This window comes from Stegodyphus dumicola, chromosome 6, assembly GCF_044657685.1.
Source record: "Stegodyphus dumicola isolate Sdum_Otavi_A_Nest chromosome 6, ASM4465768v1".
Taxonomy (NCBI): Eukaryota; Metazoa; Arthropoda; class Arachnida; order Araneae; family Eresidae; genus Stegodyphus; species Stegodyphus dumicola.
The window spans coordinates 185,260,302-185,284,040 of record NC_140773.1 but is presented as its reverse complement, the minus strand read 5'-3'; the positions used below and the strand labels follow the sequence as shown (position 1 = coordinate 185,284,040).

Below are 23,739 nucleotides of genomic sequence, written 5' to 3'. Positions count from 1 at the left end.
GACTGGTAATAATAAATTAAAATTCAGGGAATTCGTAACTGTGCTGTTCACATCTATATCATTCTGTAATCAATAGCATAACATGACAGTATGCACATTGATAAAAATTTATTAGATAGATATAAATTACATCCAACAGATACATTATTTCAAAATAAAATGAAGTAAAAACGATTTAGAAGCATCTATTTTATTAAACATTAAAAATAATTAAGAATAAGAAATATCTACATTTTAAATTCTCTCAGTTTTACAAATTCACTAGAAGAATACTTGCGCTGACATATAATGTTAGAGTCATAATTTGAAAGTAAAGGTATGAGGCGCTAGGTTTGGTAAGGACTGTTAAGATGATTAAGCAATTTACCAAGAAACACAAGTTAAAGATTTACTACAAAATTGGCAATAGATGGCCGTTTTGCAGATGGCCTGGATGATTCACGTTTATGGTAACACAACATATTTATGCAAAAAATGGGAACACTAGATTGTAAGAATTTCTAAAGTCAAACATACAGAATTAAGAAAAAAAAAATTACTTTATTTTCTCAGTGAACTTTTTTCTTTCAAATGTGAGTACATTATTCTCATGTAAGAAAAATAGGGTGAATTTATTTCAGTTCAGTAGAAATCTAGGTGCATAAAACCCTATCCAATGAATTCTGTCCATTGTTACCTGACTTATTCCAGTTGACAAGTCCCGAAGGAATTAATCAATTGAGGTTCAAAAGAAGGAAGAATAGTGTCAATCTTCCTGATCTTACTTTGTGTTAAAGTTGATCAACCAGCAAATAAGATCAATGAATCAAAAAATGTGAAAATTAGCCTGCAATCAAATTTTGATTGTTATTTTACTGATTGAGAAAGGTCAAAATTATTCATAAAGGAGTCAATAATATATTCACATATTAAATATTTTTGCTCATTAGTTATAGTTCTCTTAAAATCTAAAAGTTAGGGGGAAAACTAAGTTTTAACTAAAATCTTTGCACAACCCAAAATCCCAGTAAACTTCGGTTTTAGTTTTTGTTGTAATCAGAATTATGGAAATTTTAGGTCTTTTCTGTTTTTACTCAAAACATATTTGAACAGATCTTTTTGGACTTGCATGTAATCTTCTGAATTTATTGAGTCCTGCTCTTATTTTAAAGATAAATGTAACAAAACTATGAAACAGTTCCTTATAATTTTCCTTCCTCGAGGCATCCGAGTCAGTTCCCTTTAGAAAGTCCTCCACGAAGGCATCTTAGGCAGATATCAGATAGCATTCAAATGCTTTGAAATTAATCAAATAAACCAAATGCTTGAGGCATCTCTTGAGAAGGTAGTTTGGTTCAAAGCATTAGTTGACCTACAAACGACCAAGCGATAAAACAGCTAAAATCTGGCAGTTTGACTCGGCTTTAAAATTTGGACCAAGGGGCTGGCTGCGAAGGAGTTTTCTTGTTTTTCCCTGTCAGTTTCTCTTAAAATGTATTCCATGATGGCCTTCCTTCTCTTAGACTTATAGCCCTCGCTTGTTTCCCCATAATCTAAGTAATACAAACCAATCCATACTAGTATTATTTTATCAATAAAGATGGTCAGTGAAGTTAAGCTCGTTAATTTTAAATCAACAGGCTTATAGAAATTTTCAGATTAAAATTGTATATATAGTTAAACCGGGAAATTTTTTTAAGAACTACAAATTAGCTAGAAAAGCGCTCTAAAATTTAAAAAAAAATTGACTAAACTAAACTTGAATAATTTATCAAGCATTATGCTGACTCTCAAAAAAGCAACAAATATAAAACCCAACAACTATCCCTGTATCCGCAAGTATAATTCGACCACCTTAACCACGACCATTAGCGAAAACACACGTGCGACCGATTTTTTTCTCAAAATAGGGTGGGTGGAATCAAGTTGTAGGGATTTTTTCCGTTCTTATTTTTACCCTGTTTATTTCCACGGCCTTCAAAGAGCACAGACATAAGAAGACAAAATTACTTTTAAGTAGTCTTAGCTGAGATGCTGATCATCATTTATTATTAGCTGTTTTATAACATTGCGTTTAATTTTTTGCATTTATTTATATATATTCGTAAAAATACAAGGGTTTTCCAAATTAGTTTTCCTGTAAATACATTATTTTTTAATAAAATAAAGTAAGTAAATTTTATTATATTATAATTGTAACTATAACTATTCAACTGTTATATTTTATAGTATGATTTTTAAAATTATACTATTGCTACAATGATTTATTACAACCTAAGTTTTGTTATAATTAATTATAACAATTATACGGCAATAAATAATTATTATAATTATGTTATAATAGATAATTATTTCATCTTTTTTATCTTAGAGCTAAAATGTGTGTATTATTGCAAACCAAAAAAAGTTTCTTATTAATTAATCATAATGATTATACAATATTAAATAATTATTATAGTTATTTAAGTGATTATAATAACTATACAGTAATAAATAATTATTATATCTCTTTGATTTTTGATGTAAAAGCAGTATTACATATACTGGGGTGGGAGGGGGGAACTTATACTTCTTATTATTCTGTATCACAGTCACTATACATAGTCAAGTTGTCATCCTCTTCATCAGAAGTAATAATTAGAGACTCGTATAAATCTCCGATTAAACCATTTTTTTGCAGCAGCAGTCAGTTTCTACGCTTTCTGCATGGGTGCAGTACTTCTTCCAGTTTTCTGTCGTTGCATTTTCAAGAACTTCTTCAGTAATTAATTTATCCATTGCCATGTCTCTAGTTGTGTTGCAGTTCCGTACAAATTGCTTTATTTCACCGCATATGAATTCAGTTGCATCAATGTTCCAGTAGCACGGGGACAGACGTAAAGTGGTAAAACTATATTCTTCGAGTATTGAATCAAATTTATGACGTTTCTTTAGAAGCATTTTGTTTCATAAGCTCCATTAACTCTACGTAAAATTGGAGATAACTGTACATTTTTGTTAAGTAACTCCTACAAAATTTCTTCTTTTTCACTTGCCATAGTTGGGCATTTATTTAATGGATAGTGTGGTATAATGCATTGTCGAAAATCGCGATAGCATTTGGCTGAAACTTCGGAGTGAGGTTTTCAGAAGTCCACTTTTCAGAAACAGAAGAATTCGTTTGCCCGTGATAGTCTCCGATGTGGTATTTGCTTCGCATACTCGAGACGTATGAGGGAAAAAAATTCCCATATCGCCTCCAACACATAAAACAATAATTCTTTTAGATGCATTGCCGGTCTGTACGACACCAAAACTATTTTAGATTTCCAACATTTGAGAATGTCATGTTGTTGTCCACCCAGGTTTCGTCCAAGTAAATGAAAAGTCTTCTTTGACGACGAAATTACCTCACTTTTTTAAGCTACTGTGTTTTTTAGCACAGTGTCACGTCTTTCAATTAAATCTTTTCTCTTGCTTTGGCTTTTTCTTCATAAAAATCCAATATTATGCTGTATATTTCATAATGTTCCTTGTTTCCATTTAAAATCTATCTTTTATTGCAACCCAGGATGTAATTCTGAAAGTGATGGAATTTTTTCCTCCTTAATATCAAATTTACGAACAGTTCGTCAAATTACATTGGATTCAAAGCCATCTAAACCAACCCTATCTAATATTTCCTTTTTGATCTTTTTTTTTCCCTTTGGGAATTGAAAACTCAATCTTTCTCCTCCCTTTCTGCCTCTTGGCGAATTTTCTTTATCGTCGTCAGCGATACTTCTGCAATGTTGCTGGCTCTTTTCGTGAGCTGTGAGATGGGAATGTTAAGTTCTTCATTCTCAGCTTCCCTGTCATAAAATATAATGACATTATGTAGCAGTTTCTTGTCACCACTGTTAAATGCCTTCTTTTTGTTAACTGAACTCATTTTAACGATAAAAGCAAGCTAACGCTTACACAAAAGACCACAATATTAGCAAATGTCACTTTAAAATAAACTACGATCTAGGTAACTTCTGCATAAATGCTGCACCACATCTACGCGGTTAGTCGATTTGGATTGATCGGTTTCCTTTTTTACTGCCAAGGCTGTTTTCAAGGCTGTCGAACTATAACATATTTTAAAATGTATTGTGCATGGTAGCGAACTTTATATAAAATGCGACATGCATGTAAGAAGCACAAATAAAGTTTCATCGATAAATTATATGCAAGAAGACTTAGCCAGCATTAAACAAGATAATATTAAAATATTAAAATGCTTTATATTCTTCATAGCACATTTAAAGTGCATTTTCCTTTTTTTCCCCCTTAAATACAAAACTAATTAAATATCTTATTCTGTCTTAACTATAAAATTAAATAAATTCTTAAATAAAAACTAATCGTTAAAATAACTAACATTTTAGTCTAATCCTGCAATAAAGACTGTAGAGTTCCTCACTTTGTAATTACTAATTAAGTTACTGTTGGAAGTGAAGAATCTTAAGAACTGGTAAGCGAATAATCGCTTGAGTTCGTGTGACAGGAAACAACAAGATAGAAGGGTAAACTAACCGTTTATTATTCCAACTAAAGTTTAACAAAACTCCGTCTTGGAGTGTACAATAAAGCCGACTCTTCGGCTTGAACTTGAGATACCAAGAATTAACTAAACTAATCTAAACTAAAGAGGTATAGCCGAAACTATCAAAATTCTAACAGAGTTGCCCCCTAAACGTTAATAGACTGCGAAGCTATCAAGGGCCTAAAGTACGGCCGAACGTGATAATAGCTTACGAGAGAGTAGCCTAAAAAGGCGGACGCGTGCAGCCAGAATACCTGGTAACTCTCTCTCTAAGGCCGAAGAACTTCGCGGTTAAATACCGCTCTTCCTCATTATGTATTCAGACGTGATTCTAAAACTACGTTCTGGCCGGAAGTGGTAAGTTGAAGTTAAGAATCGATAGGAAAGGAACTTTAACTCAAAATTTAACTGTTAATAAAATTAACATGATTCTTACAAGACAAACCAATAAAAGGTTACTCTATCGTGTAGTAATGTGTATATTTGATAAAAAAAAACCATAAAAAGTGCTTTTCCCTCAAATAAATAAACAATGCAATCCATGTGCCACTTATAGTGATGATCGCGAAAAGACCGTCCTAGCTCAGTTTTAATTGCTATATTTCACTATCTTAAACTCCATTCCTAATTGGTTCGATTCTTTTAATATATAAATCATTCATTTCTTAAGGTCTCAGCAAAAGCTTTATCTATCTTAAATCACAAATAACTGGAATCACGATGTGAAAGCACAACCGTTCCTAATCCACGAACCGTAATCACAATCCATGAATTTGGGTACATAATTAGGAAATTTTCAAAAGTAAATGTATGTATTTATTTTTTTAGGATCAGTATTGGCATTACAATTGTTTCAACTGCGACGTTTGCAACAATTTGCTCTCAGACGGTCCATTTGAAATGCGTGAAGATAAATTGTATTGCGTTAAATGCTATAACAGCCAGTTTGGTCCACGTTGTGCTAAATGCGGAAATGTGTTTGAAGCTAACTCAAAACTACTTAGGTATGAGGTACGTTTTACTTTCAAAATTTATCATAATTTAAGTAATAATTATACAAATCATCAAAACTTTTAATGTACATTCATCAAAACTTATACTTGGTGTGTATGTGTATTTAATTACGGCAAAGCACACTAGGGCTATCTGCCAAAGGGGAGGGATGCCTTTCGTGGAGGACTTTCTAAGGGAAACTGGCTCGTATACACGTTACACATGGGGAAAACCACGAAAACACCCATGCAGCCAGCCCGTTCGCGGGATTCGAACCTCGGACCGAACTACCAGTGTTCAGCGACTTTACCGCTCGGCCGCTGGTGGGCAAAAACTTATACTTGAAATGCGCTAAAAAATTCTCTGCAATGATTGCTAACTTCTAGTTTAAAACTATAGTATTATTAGCTAGTTTTATTAGCTAGCTCCTTGTTACTAACTTCAACTCGTTGTTGTTGGCAGTAGAAGTGCATTCATAATTCTAAATAAATATTTTAAAATTTCCCAACATTGTACAACTCATACGAAATTTTATTGCACTGAAATAGAGACAAACTCGCTAAGTTCACAAATGTACAGCGTGTGCACGTTTGCTGATACAGCAAATATCTTTGTAAGAGTCCTTCTTGTCTCGCATGTATGCCAATATATCAGGATCTACTTTTGTTAATAAAATTGTGAAGATCCTGCGGATCAGTGGTGATTTCAACAAAAAACCATCACATGAGATTAAACCCGAAGACTGAAGTAACCATTTCTTTGGCTCACCATCTCCTGATCCTGAAACCCACTTTTTTGGCAAGTTTTGATTGAGAAACTCTCTAAGATGGTTTTTATGGATAATTATAATTTAGATACTCTTACAAATAATCTCAATATAATCTCTATGACAACGAGGCCAAACTTCTAAAATAGATAATTATTTCTATTTTTAATCAAATATAGCATTATAGCATCAGTTAGATATATTTGATTCCGCCCGATATATATTCCGTCCAACGAAATCTGCCTAGTGATTTATACATATCTATCGTAGCAGGAAAGATTGACACATTGGATATTCGGAAAATATGTAAAAACCCTTGATGAGTTTCACTGTTTTAGAACACTAAAATTCGCTATCGATGGCATAGTTCATTTACATTGAAATTTTAGAATCTTTCACGAATTATGAGTAACCTATGCATTACTTGCACTATCAACTAACTTTCAGCGAAGAGAAATAACGCAATAGTATACGAGAAAATTAACATTTATAGGTAAATAGTAAATATTTATTAGAACCTACATCTCACAGGTGATACCAGACAGAATTAGTTTCTTTCGAATAATACGTTCTATATCCTCTTGCCTGCTCATTAAACTCGCGTATTTAGGGGAGGAATTGAGTTCGAAATCTATATATATATAAAGAAGAATGTCTGTTTGTGTGTTTGTTTGTTCGCGATTAACTCAGTTACTACTACAGCTATCGTCACTAAACTTTCTACAATTCTTTTCTGGGTCTTGAGAATGGTCGACGTCTACTTTTTTCCAAAACCAAAATAGCTAAAATCAGAGATATTAATTAAAATTTCTGAAAACTCTAATATTCGCCCTCATTTTTTCGAGTGGCAGCAGTCTCACACGCTGGAGATAAATATCGGCTTTATTTCGAGAAATGTTGCCGCTGCTCGCTTTCAAATCGTAGAGTTTGTTAATAAAATATTTCTAAGTTTTACAATGAAATAAAAATGGCTTTACTAAGCATTAATTACATTATTCCCGATTCCAAAAACCGTGAGAAGGCATTTCAACTGTTCCCAACTTCGTACGACTTTAATCAGCCGAGATATTAAAACTCTGAAAACACTAATTTCGCACTCATTTTTCCGAGTAGCAGCAGTCTCGCGCTTGGGAGATAAAAACTCTTTATTTCGAAAAGCGTTGCTACTGCTCGCTTTCAAATTGTACAGTTTGTTCATCAGAAATCTATATATATAAAGAAGAATGTCTGTCTGTGTGTTTGTTTGTTCGCGCTATTGATTTTTGATCAATTATGAGATCAATTTTGTGCCACATTTAATCGACTAAAATTGAATATAGGTGAAAAATTGGATGGAACTTGAACTTTTACGACCATCTGATTAGAAAGAGGAAAATCATTAAAAACTGTGTGCCATTGTTGCTGATATAATGAGAGAAAATTAGTTTAGTTTTCTATCGAAAATTTTTATGTAGATTCTATATCACATCAGACCGAAAAATGTGTGACTACGAATTGTATTTTTTGCATTGTTATTAGGGAAGGATTACAGTGGTATCGTTCTCTTTGTTGTTAGATGCAATCAATCTAATTTAACTGACATCGGATACTTTCCCTAGTAGGAAATGAAGAAGAGAAAAACGAGTTAAAATTTAAAATTTTACACTGAAAGTATTTTGAAGAAAATTAGAGGTATTGACAACACAAAAAGTGGCAATTTATTCCAAGGCTGCATCTTAAAAAAAAATATGAGTATGAAACAGCATACTAGTTACCGTCGTGTTTAAAGTACTTCTTTTATGCTATGATACACTACTTAAGTTTTTTTATAAAGTAGCACTGAAACTGTAAAGTACTTGTCTCGCCTTCTGTTAGACAGCAATTTGTTAACTTTTTTTTTTTTTTTTTTTTTTGAACAGGAAGTCTCTATGTATAGGAAGGTGCAAACTTTGCGAAAATATTCTCATACCGAATTCTTAAGACAACTTAGCTATGCCTCTTTTAATTTCTGCAGTTATCAGTTTCAACTTTAATAATTTGATATCATCACACACTCTGTTAACATTAACGCCCTTTATTATTGCTTCTAAATGCAGTTTCTTTCGTCATTTATCCAAACTTATCTCCTAATTTGGATCACTTTTGCCACGCAAACACATTCGACTTTTTCAAGGCATCTTCACCACTTTATATTTTCAACAATTCTAATCCTTAAATGCTTGTCCTAATGTTTGAGCTTTTTCTGATTTTCTTATAAATTCTGGTGTTAATACGCTGCTCTAAATTCCAATCAGCCAATTTTGCGTCAAAGTATAGTCATAAGTACATATTATTACTTTCCCAATAGCTAACTAACACCTGCATCTGCTATCAGTTAAATTTATTTAACTTTTATTTAATTACCTAATTATTCTTATGTTACTTCTTCTCTACCCTTTTTATTTTTCTATCAACTTTATTCCATCCGAATGTAGTATGCAGGTTAAATTTAAATAATAATGCAATTAGTATTTAGGGATCTTGTAATGGCAACTCTAGACGTTTACAAAGCGTCCAATGAATCCTACGGTTTAGGTAGCTACCATGCTAATACAAATTAATGATTGATGTAAACACTTTAGCACTAGATAGAGAAGAATTGCATCCGAAGTTTCGCAGGCATAATTTTATTTGTATTCTTATAAAGTTATACAACCTGCAAATGGTCGTGGACGCTTTGTATTAATTATGAGTTTTAGTGAAGTCTACAAGCAGTACCAAACAGAATTTCTCTGAGTTCTTTCTGTATATATGTTCAGTACATGTCTTTAGTTTTAAAATGACGATTAAAACGGATTTATTTGGTTGCACAAGTCTCAGTCACGGTGGTTGTACAAATCGGAATCGCTCCGCGTTTCAAAGGATCCTCCCAAATCACTAATTAATTTTTAAATTATAGTAAGCATTTACCTTCTATGTTAAGATGAAGGGTTTCGAAAGTTAAAGTAAGATGGGTTAGATAAGGAAAGCTAAGTTACGCCAAACATTTAAAGATGAAATAAGTATGAAGAAGTAGACTAACTTGATTTCACTAAAATTTCATCAGGCATGACACTAAAATTATCTTACCTTCTAAGTAAATGAAGGTAAATATCTATGTATAAATGAATAGAAAATAGAAACGTTTTTTACCTTAGGTGGAATAAAAATAAACTAACAAATTTAGTGATTTCTTATTTCTTGTATTGAACAATCGCAGCGCAGATATTATACCATGAGGATACCCTTCGAGCAGCAATACATAATAAGCTAATTGAATAAAAAAAATTACCAATAAACAAAGATTAGGCGCATATTAGTAAACGATTATGTTCATCTAGAGATTATATAACTATGAAATGAATTTTCATAAAATATTTCCGAAATTTATGTGCTTGATAACTGAAAAAGCAGATCATTTGTGACCAGTCTTTTACAAAGGCACAGCCTGTGAATCTGAGATATCATTGGCTCAGATTTCACAGGCTGTGCTGATAATCTGATATTTTTTGCTGTTATCACTTTCATTTGTCTTCTGTGTTACTTTTCAATACTCTACGCCATAATAAAAGAACAAGATGCTTACTATGTAAGATGAATATATTGTAACACCTGCCTGAACCTGATGGTGAACAAAAAAAAAACTAGCCTTTGAAAATCTTGTAGTTACAATACATAATTATTTTGTGTGAGAAGCTGCAAAGTTGAGGATCCGATAACAGCTACTGAAATGAACAGTTCTCAAAATCTTAACTTATCACCCAAGTATACCTTGAAATTACAATTGTAGAGTCATTAGGTTATTTTTAAGCAGGAGACTTGAAAAAATGAGCAATATCCTTTCCTCGAATCTGAACCTCTCGAATACGCGCCGAGGCAATTGGCACAGTAACGGTGTGCTACCGTTGCACTACGAAGTCATGCTCGAAAGAAGGGAGAAAATAACCTTATATACTCTCCTTTTTAAAGGGCGGCTGGCGACTAGAGGACCCAGTTGCCAAATTATAGTGGTGAGAAATTATTGCCCACCATCTTTTAGTTCGGGCGCCACTGTAAAGTCATTAGGTTTTTTTTTTTTTTTTTTTTTTTTTTTTGTCATTAGGTGTTTTTTTTTTTTTTTTTTTTAAAGCAGGGGTAGGGAAAAATATGCAGTGCCCTCGCCGGGACTTGAACCTGGACCTCTCGAATACGCGCCAAGTATGCCAAAGTTCCCTTACGAAAACATGCTGGAAAGAGCGAAAGAGCGAGAAAATTATGCGAAGCAGCGGCTATTCGCAGAGTGACAAGCTGGACGGGCAGACAGCCAAAGTTAACACAGATCCACGTACGGCTACAAAGTATTACTAGACTGTTTGCCATTCAAATCTACATAATCTCTGAAAAGAGCGAGCCCGTTACAAATTGAGACAATAGGAAAGATGTTAAATAAAATCAAATTGATTAGTGAGACTCAAACATAATCCCACAGTATGATAATTATTTTGTTGGAGTCATAATTCAATTTTTCTCAAAATCAAATACCTATAAAATATTCAAATGTTTTTCTCGACGTAAGGTGTTGAAAATTTATGATTTTTTGCTAAATAATATCAGTTATTACAAACTCAAAAAATAAAGATTGCGCTTCTGGATCAATTTTAAAAATTGAATTTTTCAAACCAGGTTTGAATCTGTTCTATCACATGGCCTACATACACAAACAAGGGGAGAATCTATACATTCTTTTAACATATTTTTTGCCTCAGAATAAACTTATAATTTATCATTTATTAAATAGTATAACAAGTCATAGGAAAAGAAGATGGTAGTATACATGGTATTTTCCCTTTAAGCTGTTAGATTATATGCGAATGTTTCTAGGCACTGTTAAAAAAAAAAAGGTGTTTTATAGTTAATTGATCATTCATATTCAGGTACCATCATAAATACAACTTCTCTGATAGTCTCTCTTGGTTATTTAAATACAGATTTTCTATTGAGGAATTTCTTCAATGTAGGAAGAAATTAGGACTTCCCAGAACAATGGGCGTGAGAGCACCACAATTTATTAGGTTGCTACAGTTGACCAAGGCAGAGAAGAAAGCAAAATCATGAACAGGATGCTTATATGCAGGTTGCGGTTTCACCGGCTACCATAATTTTTCAGGCGCAGACCTCCTAGATTCAGCTCTGGATAGAGCAGCTAGTAAAAGAATTAACAAAAATCACTGCTGTCGAAAACTCAAAAGATGTGTTCCTGATTTTAGTCCAGAATGTTTGGACATTTTGCCACATGCCCTTTTGTTTTGTCACTGTTGCTTAACTTTCAGTAAGGACTCTGATTACCGTGCTTTTCCCTATTTGAGATGTCTGCTTTTATGTTCCACAAAGCTGGGGGAAATCCTTGAGAATCCCAGAACACGGGCTCCATCACCAAATGCAGGAAGATGGTCGTCATATTGTTGCTACACAACAATAAAATGTTTCATTTTTATGCTGAGTAACTAACCCGGATTTCAAAGTTATGAAGCGGAACTTAAGATGAGGAACTTCTTGGATCGACATTCACTAGAAATTGCTATCGAAGGAGCCCTTCTAATTAGGCTTTCTTTTCTGACCATCATGATTCTAAAACAAAGGTAAAGGGCATCTGGACCTCGATGAGGGACATTTGTAAGATTTCACTCTTTTCGCTGTCATGCAAGTGACTAGATCATAATAGGAAAGAGTTAGCAGCACAGAAGAAGGGTGTAAATGGCCCTTTTATTCTAAAACTCTTTAACAAAAAGGCACGTACTTCGTGCTCACAATAACATTACTTGGCTACTTGCGGCGAGGAACTTAAGGATAATTTAACAATAAATTCAAAATGGTAAATAGTAGTGCTAGACTACACTATTTACTTAAAGCTAACAGACTGACTCAACAGCCTACACTGACGATAGACATAATAAAGGGCCATAATGCGTAAACGCAACTAATATTAGCAGCTGGAGGGCAGAACTGGCGCGCTAACTAGCGAAATCACGCTCTGTCTAACCTTCTCGTTTCGCTTGTTCATCACTCTGTAGGACTGTAAATGGCCAGAAATGGTCCACAAGAAGTTCTGATCTTACTTATCTTTCTTCGTCTGTACCACAGGAAACGAATTACTCGCTTGGTGCCTGACAGGTTATTTTCCAAAGTTGGAATTGATTTTTTGATCCATTTCTCATGCAGAAGAGAAATATGTGTAAACCCAATCTAGTATTTCTTTTTTTGTCTATTTATATTGCTTTGCTCCAAAGACTATTCAATCTTCTGAAGTAACTTTAGCATCGTTTACAAGATTCTCTGCCCACAGAGAAAGGCCTCGAGATATATTTTCTGGCAGAAGTAAAAATTTTGTGAAAACTGGTCAAGATTTAAGAAAAATTGTGAAATCATATTTGCCTAGTGAAAGCATTCAGAGTTATCTCGGGAAAGAAATTATTAATTGAAATTTATCCCGACTTCAGCTTCCCATTTTGGGGGCCTTTGGAAGCCTTACGTCAAGCAAATGAAAGTTAATCTTAAAAGAACTACTGGCATACGGAATTTTAACTTATGAAATGTTCGTCACTTTAATAACTGAAATAGATTCGTTTTTAAATTCAAAACCCATTGTTGCTCTCTTCAATGATCCTAACGATATGAGTGCTCTTATACCTGACCATTTCTATGAGTTGTTATGATTCAATGCCTAATTATGATGCGCCAACTTCTAAAATTTTTCTTACCAAGCGATAGAAATTAATTAAGTCTTTTTCAAAGTTTTTGGAAACATTGGTTTTCAGATTCTCTCTCTCAGTTACAGCAAAGACAAAAGTGTGTAAATTTAAATCGAACTTGAAAATATATATCATTTAATATTAATAAAAGAAGAAAATTTGTTTTCTACGCTCTTGAAATGGAAGTTTGGCAGAATTATTGCATCCTTGTGCCAGTGGAGATGTTCAGGAGGTAAAGCTAGAGCTAAAATGCTCTATCACGAAACAATCTCAGTCCTCATAGTTTATGGCAATTAAGCTGTAGTGTTTGTTTACGTATTGTAGATCTTTGTTAAATTCACTAAAATCGTACGGTTTCTAAAATTTTATGTTTTCCCTACCATTATTCAGAGTTGTAATGCAATTTCATGTTTTATTTGTTATGATTATCAAGATTATCAAGTGTGGAATTTCAGAACTAGATCCTTCATAAATCCGGAAACTAAACACATAATTTTATTTTTATTTTTATCGCATAAAAAGGAAGTAATATAATTATTATTTTTGGTTTATTTGAACAAAATGAAGCGCATAGCTTACTCCTATTTTGAAATTAAGAGAGTCATTATTTTTTTCTAAAATGGTAAAATTATAAAATTTGCAACATGATTTATTGTAATACTTTTTATATTTTATACTCATTCTGTGTTTTAATGAGATTAATTTCTTAAAAATGTACCATACTGTATTATCTTTTTCTATTATTTAAATCAAAGAAAAGAATTAAATATATGTAAAATGGCTAATGGAAAATTTCACTTAATTTAGAGAAAAAGAATAAGAGATTCTTATAAATGGAGTTTTGAACATCCGGAATTCAAACAATATGAGTTCTAATTCTCTCTAAGGGTATATTTGCTAGAGACATCGAATATAGCTTATTAAAAAGAACAATATATCATTTGACTTAATCTCGACTTACTAATGCGACATTTGACTGTCTCTAGATATTTAACCGTGTAACAGACTGTACCATTCCAAACTTTGATGCTCTGCAGTTTCAATTATTAGTTAGTTTGATAATCGCATCTAAACAAAAATTTAAATAACATTTTCTTTCAAAGAAATTGAAACTAATTCCTGAGGCCAATTCAATGGTATACCATAGCAAACCTAAAATCTGTATCTCTCAAAAGATAAATGATGACAGCGACAGCTAAATTATTATAACGTAAAATTCGAAGTCACAATTAGACTTCAGATGCATTTTAAAGTTATCTAAGAAGCATCATAATGTCATCTTTAAAGTTACCAAGATATCATTATAAAGCTTCAAATATTAAGTAAGTAAATACGGCATGTCAAATTAATCATCGTTTATGGCTCTGGATCTTCTCTTAATACTTTACGGATAAGATATAGATTATATAAAACATTCTCTCATTTTAATTAAATATAATTTTTATGATGTTTCTAAGTTCGTTTCAGTTTTAATATTAAACAAATGTTTCAGTTTGAGAAGTACCAGTTCTGAATTTATTTGGTTGTTTGGAACATAACATGAACTACAAATTTAAAATTTAATATCGTCATATATATATACGGAAGGGAGTGTGAAATAAGCTAATTCCCGCTGGAGAATCGGTATTATTTCACTACCCTATTGTCGTTCATTTTTAATTCATTAAAAACATTTTCACAATTTTATGCACCTAATTGTGCATATAATTTTATGCATATAATTGTGCCAATACTATTGGCTGTTGCTAGTAAAGTAATTTTTCCATACCAATTTAACATTTACTATTTAATACTTTTAAAAAAAAGTAATATTACTTTAAAAATAACGAATTTGTAAATTAGAAATTAAACACCAAATTGCAATTCTCCTAATTTAATTTTAAATAATAGAATTTTTAATGGTATTCCCCTTTAATTATATATTTATATGTATATATATATATATATATACACTTAAAAAGCTTAATCATTGAGATTAAATGTTTTAAAATTTTTATGAGGATAACTCTTTTGCCAAATCTCTGCTTGACATTATAGAAAAGCAAAATCTTTTATACCTAAAAAAAGCCCTGAGTTTACATAATCTTATTTCTTGTGTCATTTACAGGACAAAGCATACCATTTGTCTTGCTTCAAGTGTATAGATTGTGGAGATATTATCGGAAGTGGTAGCTTCATTCCTCATGCTGATATGATCTATTGCAAAACTTGCCATTTGAGAAACTTCGGCGTCCGATGTTTCAAATGTCATTATGCTATTACGGATAATCGTGGCATTATGTATAACAAACAACCTTACCATGAGAATTGCTTCATTTGCAGTAGATGTTCTGTTAAAATCTCCGACAAACCATTTAAGAGTGTTAAAGGCTGCTGGTATTGTATGAAATGTTATGGTGACATATTCTGCAAGACATGTTATTCATGCGGGGAACCAATTCTGCTAGGTGAGTGCGTCTTTTCATTTTATTCCATTCCTTTTTAAATATATTTATAGATATAACATAGTGTTGCGTGCGTACGGGTTTGTAATAGACTAAATGCACACAGGTCCGATGATAAGTTAATAAAATGTATTTTTATCAAATAAAAACAACTCAAAGTTCTGGAATTTTCCACAAAAATACTCGTACAAGTGTTCAAAGTTTCACAGAATGCAATTAGTAGTTACACTTTAAACTAACGTTAAACACAACGCAAACTAAAGCACACTTAAAGAGAAAGCTAACTTGAATATATTTAAGTTCACGCGGAACTAACAACTCGCAATAACAGTAACAGAGCAACTGACAACAAATGCTATTTTCGGCCTTATATAGTTTTCAACCGGCCGTCGAGATATTTCTAGTACTTTCTACTTCTCGAAATTACTGGAAGGGAATATAAGGGTCGAATTACGCTTACAGCTAATAGAATGATCAATTACATTTATTCAATTACAATATCTATTACGTTCATACATTTAACGGACCAAAATGTCTCAAATGGTCCCGAAGTTTGGCGACTGTTGGCGATTTCTCCCCAAATTACCGAGATACTCATTTACTCAATGTTAAACCGATTGCCCCAGTATTCTTACTTTTCCGGCTCAGCTTCTCTCTTAACAATTTTCGTGTTACAGCAGAATACAATAATTGCATTAAAATCATCTATAAGTACAAAATTCGTAACAATATATATGTGTAAACTCGCAAAATATTTTACATTTCAGCAATTCTCTCAAAGAAGACCATCCTTTGTTTTCTGTATATAATTACAGTATATTTAAAACAGTGTTTGCCAAACTGTTCAATCATGCTGTAAGGATCTTAAGTTTTACTAACGTTTATTTTATTTTAAATCTTTACTATCACTTCTTATTTTCTACTTCCGGCCAGAATTATAAGCGTTAATGTATTTATGCAAAGTTTGTCTGGCGAACGCCAAGTATTTAAGTTGTGGCTTTTTGCCAAGAGAGAGAGAGGAAGCAGTTAGTCGAAGCAGGCCGCTTACCTTAGAAGTTTTACTCAGTTGCTGGTTGCCTTCCAGGCCAGAGGTTTAATCCTCTTGATACTTTTTAAACGTATTGTAGTGTTAACAGTTCTCTGTACTACATACGGCTTCCTGTTAATATAAGGCCAATCTTCCACGTTTATTATTTTAGTGTTAAATTAGAGTTTAGTTTTATTTTTATATTTTTACGTTTAGACCACAAGTAGTGGGTCTTTGTATTCCGAAGTACGGAAGTTATTGTAAATAGAGAAAAATAAAGGGTTTTGTATACCCTTCTTGTGTATCCTGTCTACTTCCCACAGTTATTGAACATAGCTTTAGTAAGCTCTGTTCCGAGTCAGGTCCTTGCATGTTCCCAAAGAAAGTAAGACGGAACATTGATCCTGATAGTGGCGCCCAACGAAGAAAAATAACCATGGCCGAGTTTCAAGAAGAACCTGTGCTGCCTGCAAAAGCGGCTCAGAATCCAGAAATGCCAGCTGCCGTCCTGGAAGAATTTGGTTACATCGTCCAGACCATGCGCGCTTCGATGAAACCAGAAGCAACATTTAATGGAAACTCACCGGTAACCAGTTTTTTGGAAAAATTGGATGACCACTTCATGCTCTACCCCGTGCACGAATTTCAAAAAGTTACCTTAGCTACCAGCGATTTGAGGGGCCAAGCGCTTAACTGGTTCAAATGTATAGGCAGAAGTCTCTTGGGTCAAGCAGGAAGTCCCACCTATACTTACGAGAATTTCAAGACTGCCCTAGTAAAAGCCTTCCCTGTTGTAAGGGATCGTGCGAAATTAGAAACGGAACTTTTCAGTATATATAAGCAAAGAATCGAAAATCTCTCAAGCTTTATTTTAAGAAAAATTCACGTCTTCAACTCTTGTATGGAAACCGTCCGGATCCTGAGATAATTCAAGTGATTTTGCCGAGGTTACTGCCCCAAGTGCAAGACTTTATTGAATTAAGAAATCCGACTACACTGGAAAAGTTATTTGAGCTAGCAATCCAGTTTGAAAGTAGAAGAACGGCGGACATTGAAAGAAGACGCCAATATCAACAGCGAAACCAATTTGGTGCGCCAAGACTACAGCAAGCTCAAGCACACGGCTACGGAAGCAAAGCGAATCAGTGGGCAAGGAAACCCGAGCATTCAAAAACCGCCGGCGAACGTCGACAGTTCAATAGCAATCCAGGAAAAAAGTCTCAAGGCCAGTGGAAAAAGAAGGAAAGCACGGAAATGAAAAATAATTTAAACTAAAACGGATTTCTGCTGACGGGAGGGTGCGGAAATCCGAAGGCCACGAAATCCCCTCTTCCTTCAACTTAAATACAGTAATGGTGAAAAATTTGACTCTTCCGAAGATTGAAGTGTTGGTGAATAATATCCCAGCCACCGCACTCCTGGATACAGTAGCGCAGTGTTCCTGTGTGCCAGAAGATTTTTTTAGGAAGTATTTTCGTAAATATCGTATATATAATTCGGATAATACGACAGTGTTAGCTGCGCAAGGAGAAAGATGTAAGTGTATAGGTAAATTACCGCTGTATGTCCGTATCAAGGACGAACAAGTAAAGGTTATGTTTTTCATAGTAAAGAATCTGCAAGCACATATTATCTTAGGAATAGATTTTCTTTCAGAGGCACAAGCAACGCTAGATTTTAATGAAGCGTCCCTTAAGCTGACAATGAAACCAGCTCGTGAAGAAAAGGCTGAGCCGCCGATGTTAAACCTTGACCACCTGCCTAATGAAGAGCAACGAAGAATCCGACAAGTGGTAAGTGAATTTGCTTCGTTATTTAGTGATATTAAAGGATTTACTCAGGTTACTAACCATAGTATTGACACCGGAGATTCCATGCCAGTTCGACACAAAGCATACCGGTATGATAAGAATAAGGAAAAAATTATAGAATGGCATATCAACGATATGCTACGTAAAAAGATCATAACGACCATCTCAAGTAGTTATGCTAGCCCGGTGGTTTTATGTAAGAAAAATAATGACTATCTATTGACACATCCAAAAAGGTGGAGATTCGCAATTGACTACCGTAAATTAAACTCCATAACTAAATATCCGGTATATCCGTTACCTATTATTGAAGAAATTCTAAGGAACATAACATCCACCAAATATATGACGACTTTAGACTTAACGACTGGTTATTTTCAAATAGGGGTTAGGCCTGAGGACGTGCCTAAGACTGCTTTTATAACCAAGTCTGGCACATGCATTTTTGCGTATGCCGTTTGGCCTTTCAGGGTCCCCGGCAACATTTCAGCGATGCATGGACATTGTGTTAAGACCTGTTCTTGGAAAGTCCACATTTATCTATTTAGACGACATCATTATTACTAGTGATAATCTCGACCAACATGTACAGGATTTAAGACAGGTGTTTTCTTTATTAAATGAGGCCGGTCTAAAAGTTAATGTCGAAAAGTGCAAATTTGCAGCCCCTGAATTAAAATATTTAGGTTACAAATTATCTCAAAAAAGAATCGAGACAGACGAATCAAAAATAATTGCTGTACAAAAGTATCCGACTCCAACCACGGCGAAGAAGCTCTCTTCTTTTCTAGGACTTTGTTCATATTATAGGTCCTTTATAAAAGATTTTGCAGCTATTGCTGAACCATTGTTAAAATTAAAAAGGAAAAAGGTAAGATTCTCGTGCACGGCCGAAGCCAATAGTGCTTTCGAAAAATTAAAACAAGCATTAACGCAAGCCCCTGTGTTGAAATTTCCTGAAAAGGATGAGAATTTAGAAATTTCAGCGGATGCTTCGGGTTATGTGGTAGGAGCGGTACTTTCGCAAAATCAGCAGCCCGTGGAATTTTTTAGCCGAACTTTAAATCAAACACAAAGAAACTATTCCGCGACCGAGAGAGAGGCACTTGCAGTTTTGTTAGCAGTGCAAAAGTTCCGAGTCTATTTTGGAAAGGCGCCAATAACAGTGTACTCTGATCATGCGGCGGTAACTAGATTGTACTCAGGGAAAAACTTATCCCCAAGGTTAATAATATGAGCACTCAAGCTACAAGAATATAATCTGGTAATCAAGCATACCCCCGGAAAGGAAAATATCGTAGCAGATGCCCTATCCAGAATTAAAATAGATGAAGAAGGTAATACCGTAAAGGTGGCAATGCTCACAGCATGTACAATAAATTCCCGAGAAACTGTAATAACCGAACTGGGTAAGGATCCTGAGTTTGGAAACATTTATGAGTATTTAAAGGATCCTGAAAATTTTAGCCACCAAGATATTGTGGCGATAAGAAATAGGGCGGCCCATTACGAACTAAGAGATGGTCTATTATTTTATACAAAAACTACGAACTCCAACAACGAATTTCAACCTGTTATCCCAGCTAGTCTTAGATTAAACTATCCTGCAGTAGCTCCATGACAGCCCTTTAGCTTCTCATGCTGGTATTCGAAAAATTATCCAACGCGTACGCGAGGCAGTCTATTTTCCTGAACTGCAAAAGTTAACAAGGGTGTATGTCCAGTCCTGCCCAACATGTCAAGCAGTTAATTATATTAATTTCCGCCCGGCCGGGTTTCTAAATAGTATTAAATCCGAATTTCCAAATGAAATAATTGGCATCGATTTATTGGGCCCTTTCCCAAAATGTCAGTTAAATAAAAGTCGCTATCTCCTTGTTATGGTTGATCATTTTAGTAAGTGGACCGAAATTGTTCCCTTAAAACGAGCCTCCGCGAAATTAGCTACTGATTCTATTTTAAATAAATATATTTTAAAATACGGGGCGGCCCTAAAAGGTATATCGGATAATGGTCCTCAATTTGTAAGTAATGTATTTGAAGACATGTGCCAAAAACTGGGCATACGTCATTTAAAAATGGTCCCGTATCGGTCGCAATCAAATATAGCGGAACGGGTCAATAGAAATATAGTGAAAATTATCCGTAGTTATGTTAAAAATTTTCATAAAAGCTGGGATAACTATGTCAATGAATTTGCTTTCGCCCTTAGGACCGCAAAACATGATACAACAGGCAAAACTCCTGCTGAGTTATTTATAGGCAGAAAGATTATAACGCCGTTAGATAAATTATTTTACGTGCAAGAAAGAGCCCCAGAATTTAAAATGGGTGATATAGATAAACTAATTAAAGAAGCAAAAAAGAATACGGAAGTAGCACAGAGAAAACAAAAGCTGTATTATGACTTTAAACGACGGGGATTAACTTATAAAGTAGGGGATGAAGTGTTAAAAATTAAGCATTCACTTCTTCAGCACCAGAAGATAAAACTGCAAAATTTTTTCCACGATTTGAAGGACCATATGTCATAGAAAAAATAACTCACGCTGTAGTAGTGTTAAAAGCCAGGAATGGTGAAACCTGCTCCGCAAACATTGATCAAATCAAACCCTACTATGATCGTAATAAAATACAAATATTTACAGATCTTTTGCAGGATCCGGCACGGCAGACACGGCAGGCACAAGCTCCAGAGGTGGAACAACGACAAGTACAAGGGCAAGCCATTAAGAGGCAGGAGCAAGTGAAAAGAAAGTTTCCCCGCGGGAAAATTGAAGGTAACAAGAAAAAGAAGCCGTTCCACCGTCCAGAAAAGAGAGCTCACGAACACCGCCAGAATGAAGAAGGGAGAAGGACGACGAATGCAAAGAGAGCCAGGAGAAATGACGGCAACTATAACCCGGCTCTAAAACGGAAGATCTACTCATCCGACAGGACTCTCCGCAGCAAATGTCGCCGAACTGCGGAAGTGCCACCAGCGGCGAAGGAAAAGTTACAAGGAAAATTTGAACGGCCAGCAACGAGGTCCAAGCAGGAACACGAAAGAAGTTTCCCGGTTCCGCCAAGACCAGCTGCCATCAAACGGCCAAGACCACAGGCAGAGGCGAAAAAGAAGGTATTCAAGGGTGACCGAACTGGAAAAAAAAGAAAGCTTCTAGAGGAAGGCACTGAAGGGCAAGCCAGCACACGAAGGAGGATAAATCAACAACAATCTACGCTACTTTCCAGGACTGGGCTCAGAAAAGAATGTCCGAATATCACAAAGATGAGTAAAATTTTATGTTACTTTGAAAACTTAAGTTAATCTTTCATTCTTACTGCAAGTGGCAGATTTCAAGAAGTTTTACCTCATGCGAGGTCTACCTTTATCGCCAAAAGGGCGAGAAATGAGTTGTTACCGATTTTGGGTATTATGTTTTTCAATTACTCGCGTAAAACTAAAGTTGATGTATAATAGCGTTGTGTAAAGACTTAAATATTGTAAAAAGTTATTGTATAAATTTTATTTAAAACATGCTAGCAAGAAAGAAGTTTTAGTCTGAAAGACTTTTTGAAATGTAGTATTTCAATGTAGAAAAAATTGGCACTTGCTTTGAAAAGAATAGAAGTTAACAATGTACTACTAATGTATGCTTTTAAATGTGTAAAATTAACGGCATGTTGATATGTTCTTATATACAATGTGAACTATTATTTTAAATGTTAAGAAATACCGTGATATGGTAAAAGTGAATGTTAAATTTTTTTTTTATTCGTGTGACTGTAAAAAGACTAAAGCATGGCGAATATGTGTTAAAGGTTGAATGATGTAGTTAGGCTCTCTGACGCTACACTTTAGAGTTAGACACTTTCAGAATAGTACCTCAGGGTTTAGAGTTGAAATTAGGGTGTGTTAAGAGGTCTTGTTATGTTGAATTTTAACACGTTAGTGTTTTGATTGTAGGAGGAAGTGTGGAACACGTAGACAGAAACACATTCGTGTTTGGTGTTCTTTTACAACACATGTCAGAGAGCACGGGGAGAGATAATTAAAATAGTCATGAATGAAATAAGAATGTTAAGAGAAGTATAATTATATATGTTACTTGCCATTTCATTGTGTAACATTTCATTAAACTAGTTTTCCTTCCAGATTCTGGAAGGAACCAGATTTGAATAAAAGCTCCTGTTTAGATGCAGTACAGATGAAAAAATTGTGTGTCCTGGGAGCTGCTATTGTAAAAACAAATTTCTTTCTTTTAAATTTCTAGTTTCTAGCGAAAAATGTTTGTAAAAGATTGGCCTCGCGTTAGATTCTAGAGCTAAAAGTTTTCAACAAGGTCGTTTTAGACCTCAGTTTCAAACTAATGAACTCTGGCGGGAAGTATGTAAGGATCTTAAGTTTTACTAATGTTTATTTTATTTTAAATCTTTACTATCACTTCTTATTTTCTACTTCCGGCCAGAATTTAAAGCGTTAATGTATTTATGGAAAGTTTGTCTGGCGAACGCCAAGTATTTAAGTTGTGGCTTTTTGCCAAGCGAGAGAGAGGAAGCAGTTAGTCGAAGCAGGCCGCTTACCTTAGAAGTTTTACTCAGTTGCTGGTTGCCTTCCAGGCCAGAGGTTTAATCCTCTTGATACTTTTTAAACGTATTGCAGTGTTAACAGTTCTCTGTACTACATACGGCTTCCTGTTAATATAAGGCCAATCTTCCACGTTTATTGTTTTAAAGTTAAATTAGAGTTTAGTTTTATTTTTATATTTTTACGTTTAGACCACAAGTAGTGGGTCTTTGTATTCCGAAGTACGGAAGTTATTGTAAATAGAGAAAAATAAAGGGTTTTGTATACCCTTCTTGTGTATCCTGTCTACTTCCCACAGTTATTGAACATAGCTTTAGTAAGCTCTCTGTTCCGAGTCAGGTCCTTGCATGTTCCCGAAGAAAGTAAGACGGAACATTGAACCTGATAATGCGACTTACATGCAAACAGTTGCTCTAAAAAATGAGAAAACTAAAAGGGATTTCTAGAAGAAAATAATCTAATGATGCAGTAAATAAGCATACATAACTATTAAGAAATAGTTATAATTATTAATTAGTTCGTAATTACAGGTATATAAATGCAATTGTGATAAAAGAAAGAGTTCATTAAAACTTTTAGCAACTTAAATTTTGCGAAATTGTCTCCTGATCCACATTTAGAGAATTACGGCTTTAGAATTTAGTATGGGACATATTTTCCATACATTAAAAGCTCTAAATTTTATACCTTTCAGTGCCATGTTTAAATAAGAACTGAATCACATCAGTTAATGACAGAAAACACAAGCTTTATCATGCTTATAATGTCATTGAGCAAATATTAGGTACTGCGTAGAATAATTTGCAAAACAGTCTTTTAATGTAATGCTTCACTTCTCTAAAGCGACCATTTTCGCCGAATATCAAGATTAAATGAAA

At 34.2% G+C, this 23,739-nt stretch overlaps 1 protein-coding gene across 2 annotated transcripts in view; it reads left to right on the top strand.

Moving 5' to 3' along the window:
* The window catches only part of LOC118182367 (four and a half LIM domains protein 2-like), a 69,538-nt gene that overhangs the window by 13,728 nt on the left and 32,071 nt on the right, over positions 1–23,739 (top strand). The window contains exons 6-7 of one of the 2 annotated variants that reach the window (XM_085817929.1): positions 5,357–5,539; positions 15,120–15,459. In XM_085817929.1, coding sequence (XP_085674055.1) covers positions 5,357–5,539; positions 15,120–15,459 — 523 coding nt within the window. Of the gene's footprint in view, positions 1–5,356; positions 5,540–15,119; positions 15,460–23,739 lie in introns of those variants that run through there. The other variant, XM_035351704.2, reaches the window with a different exon arrangement.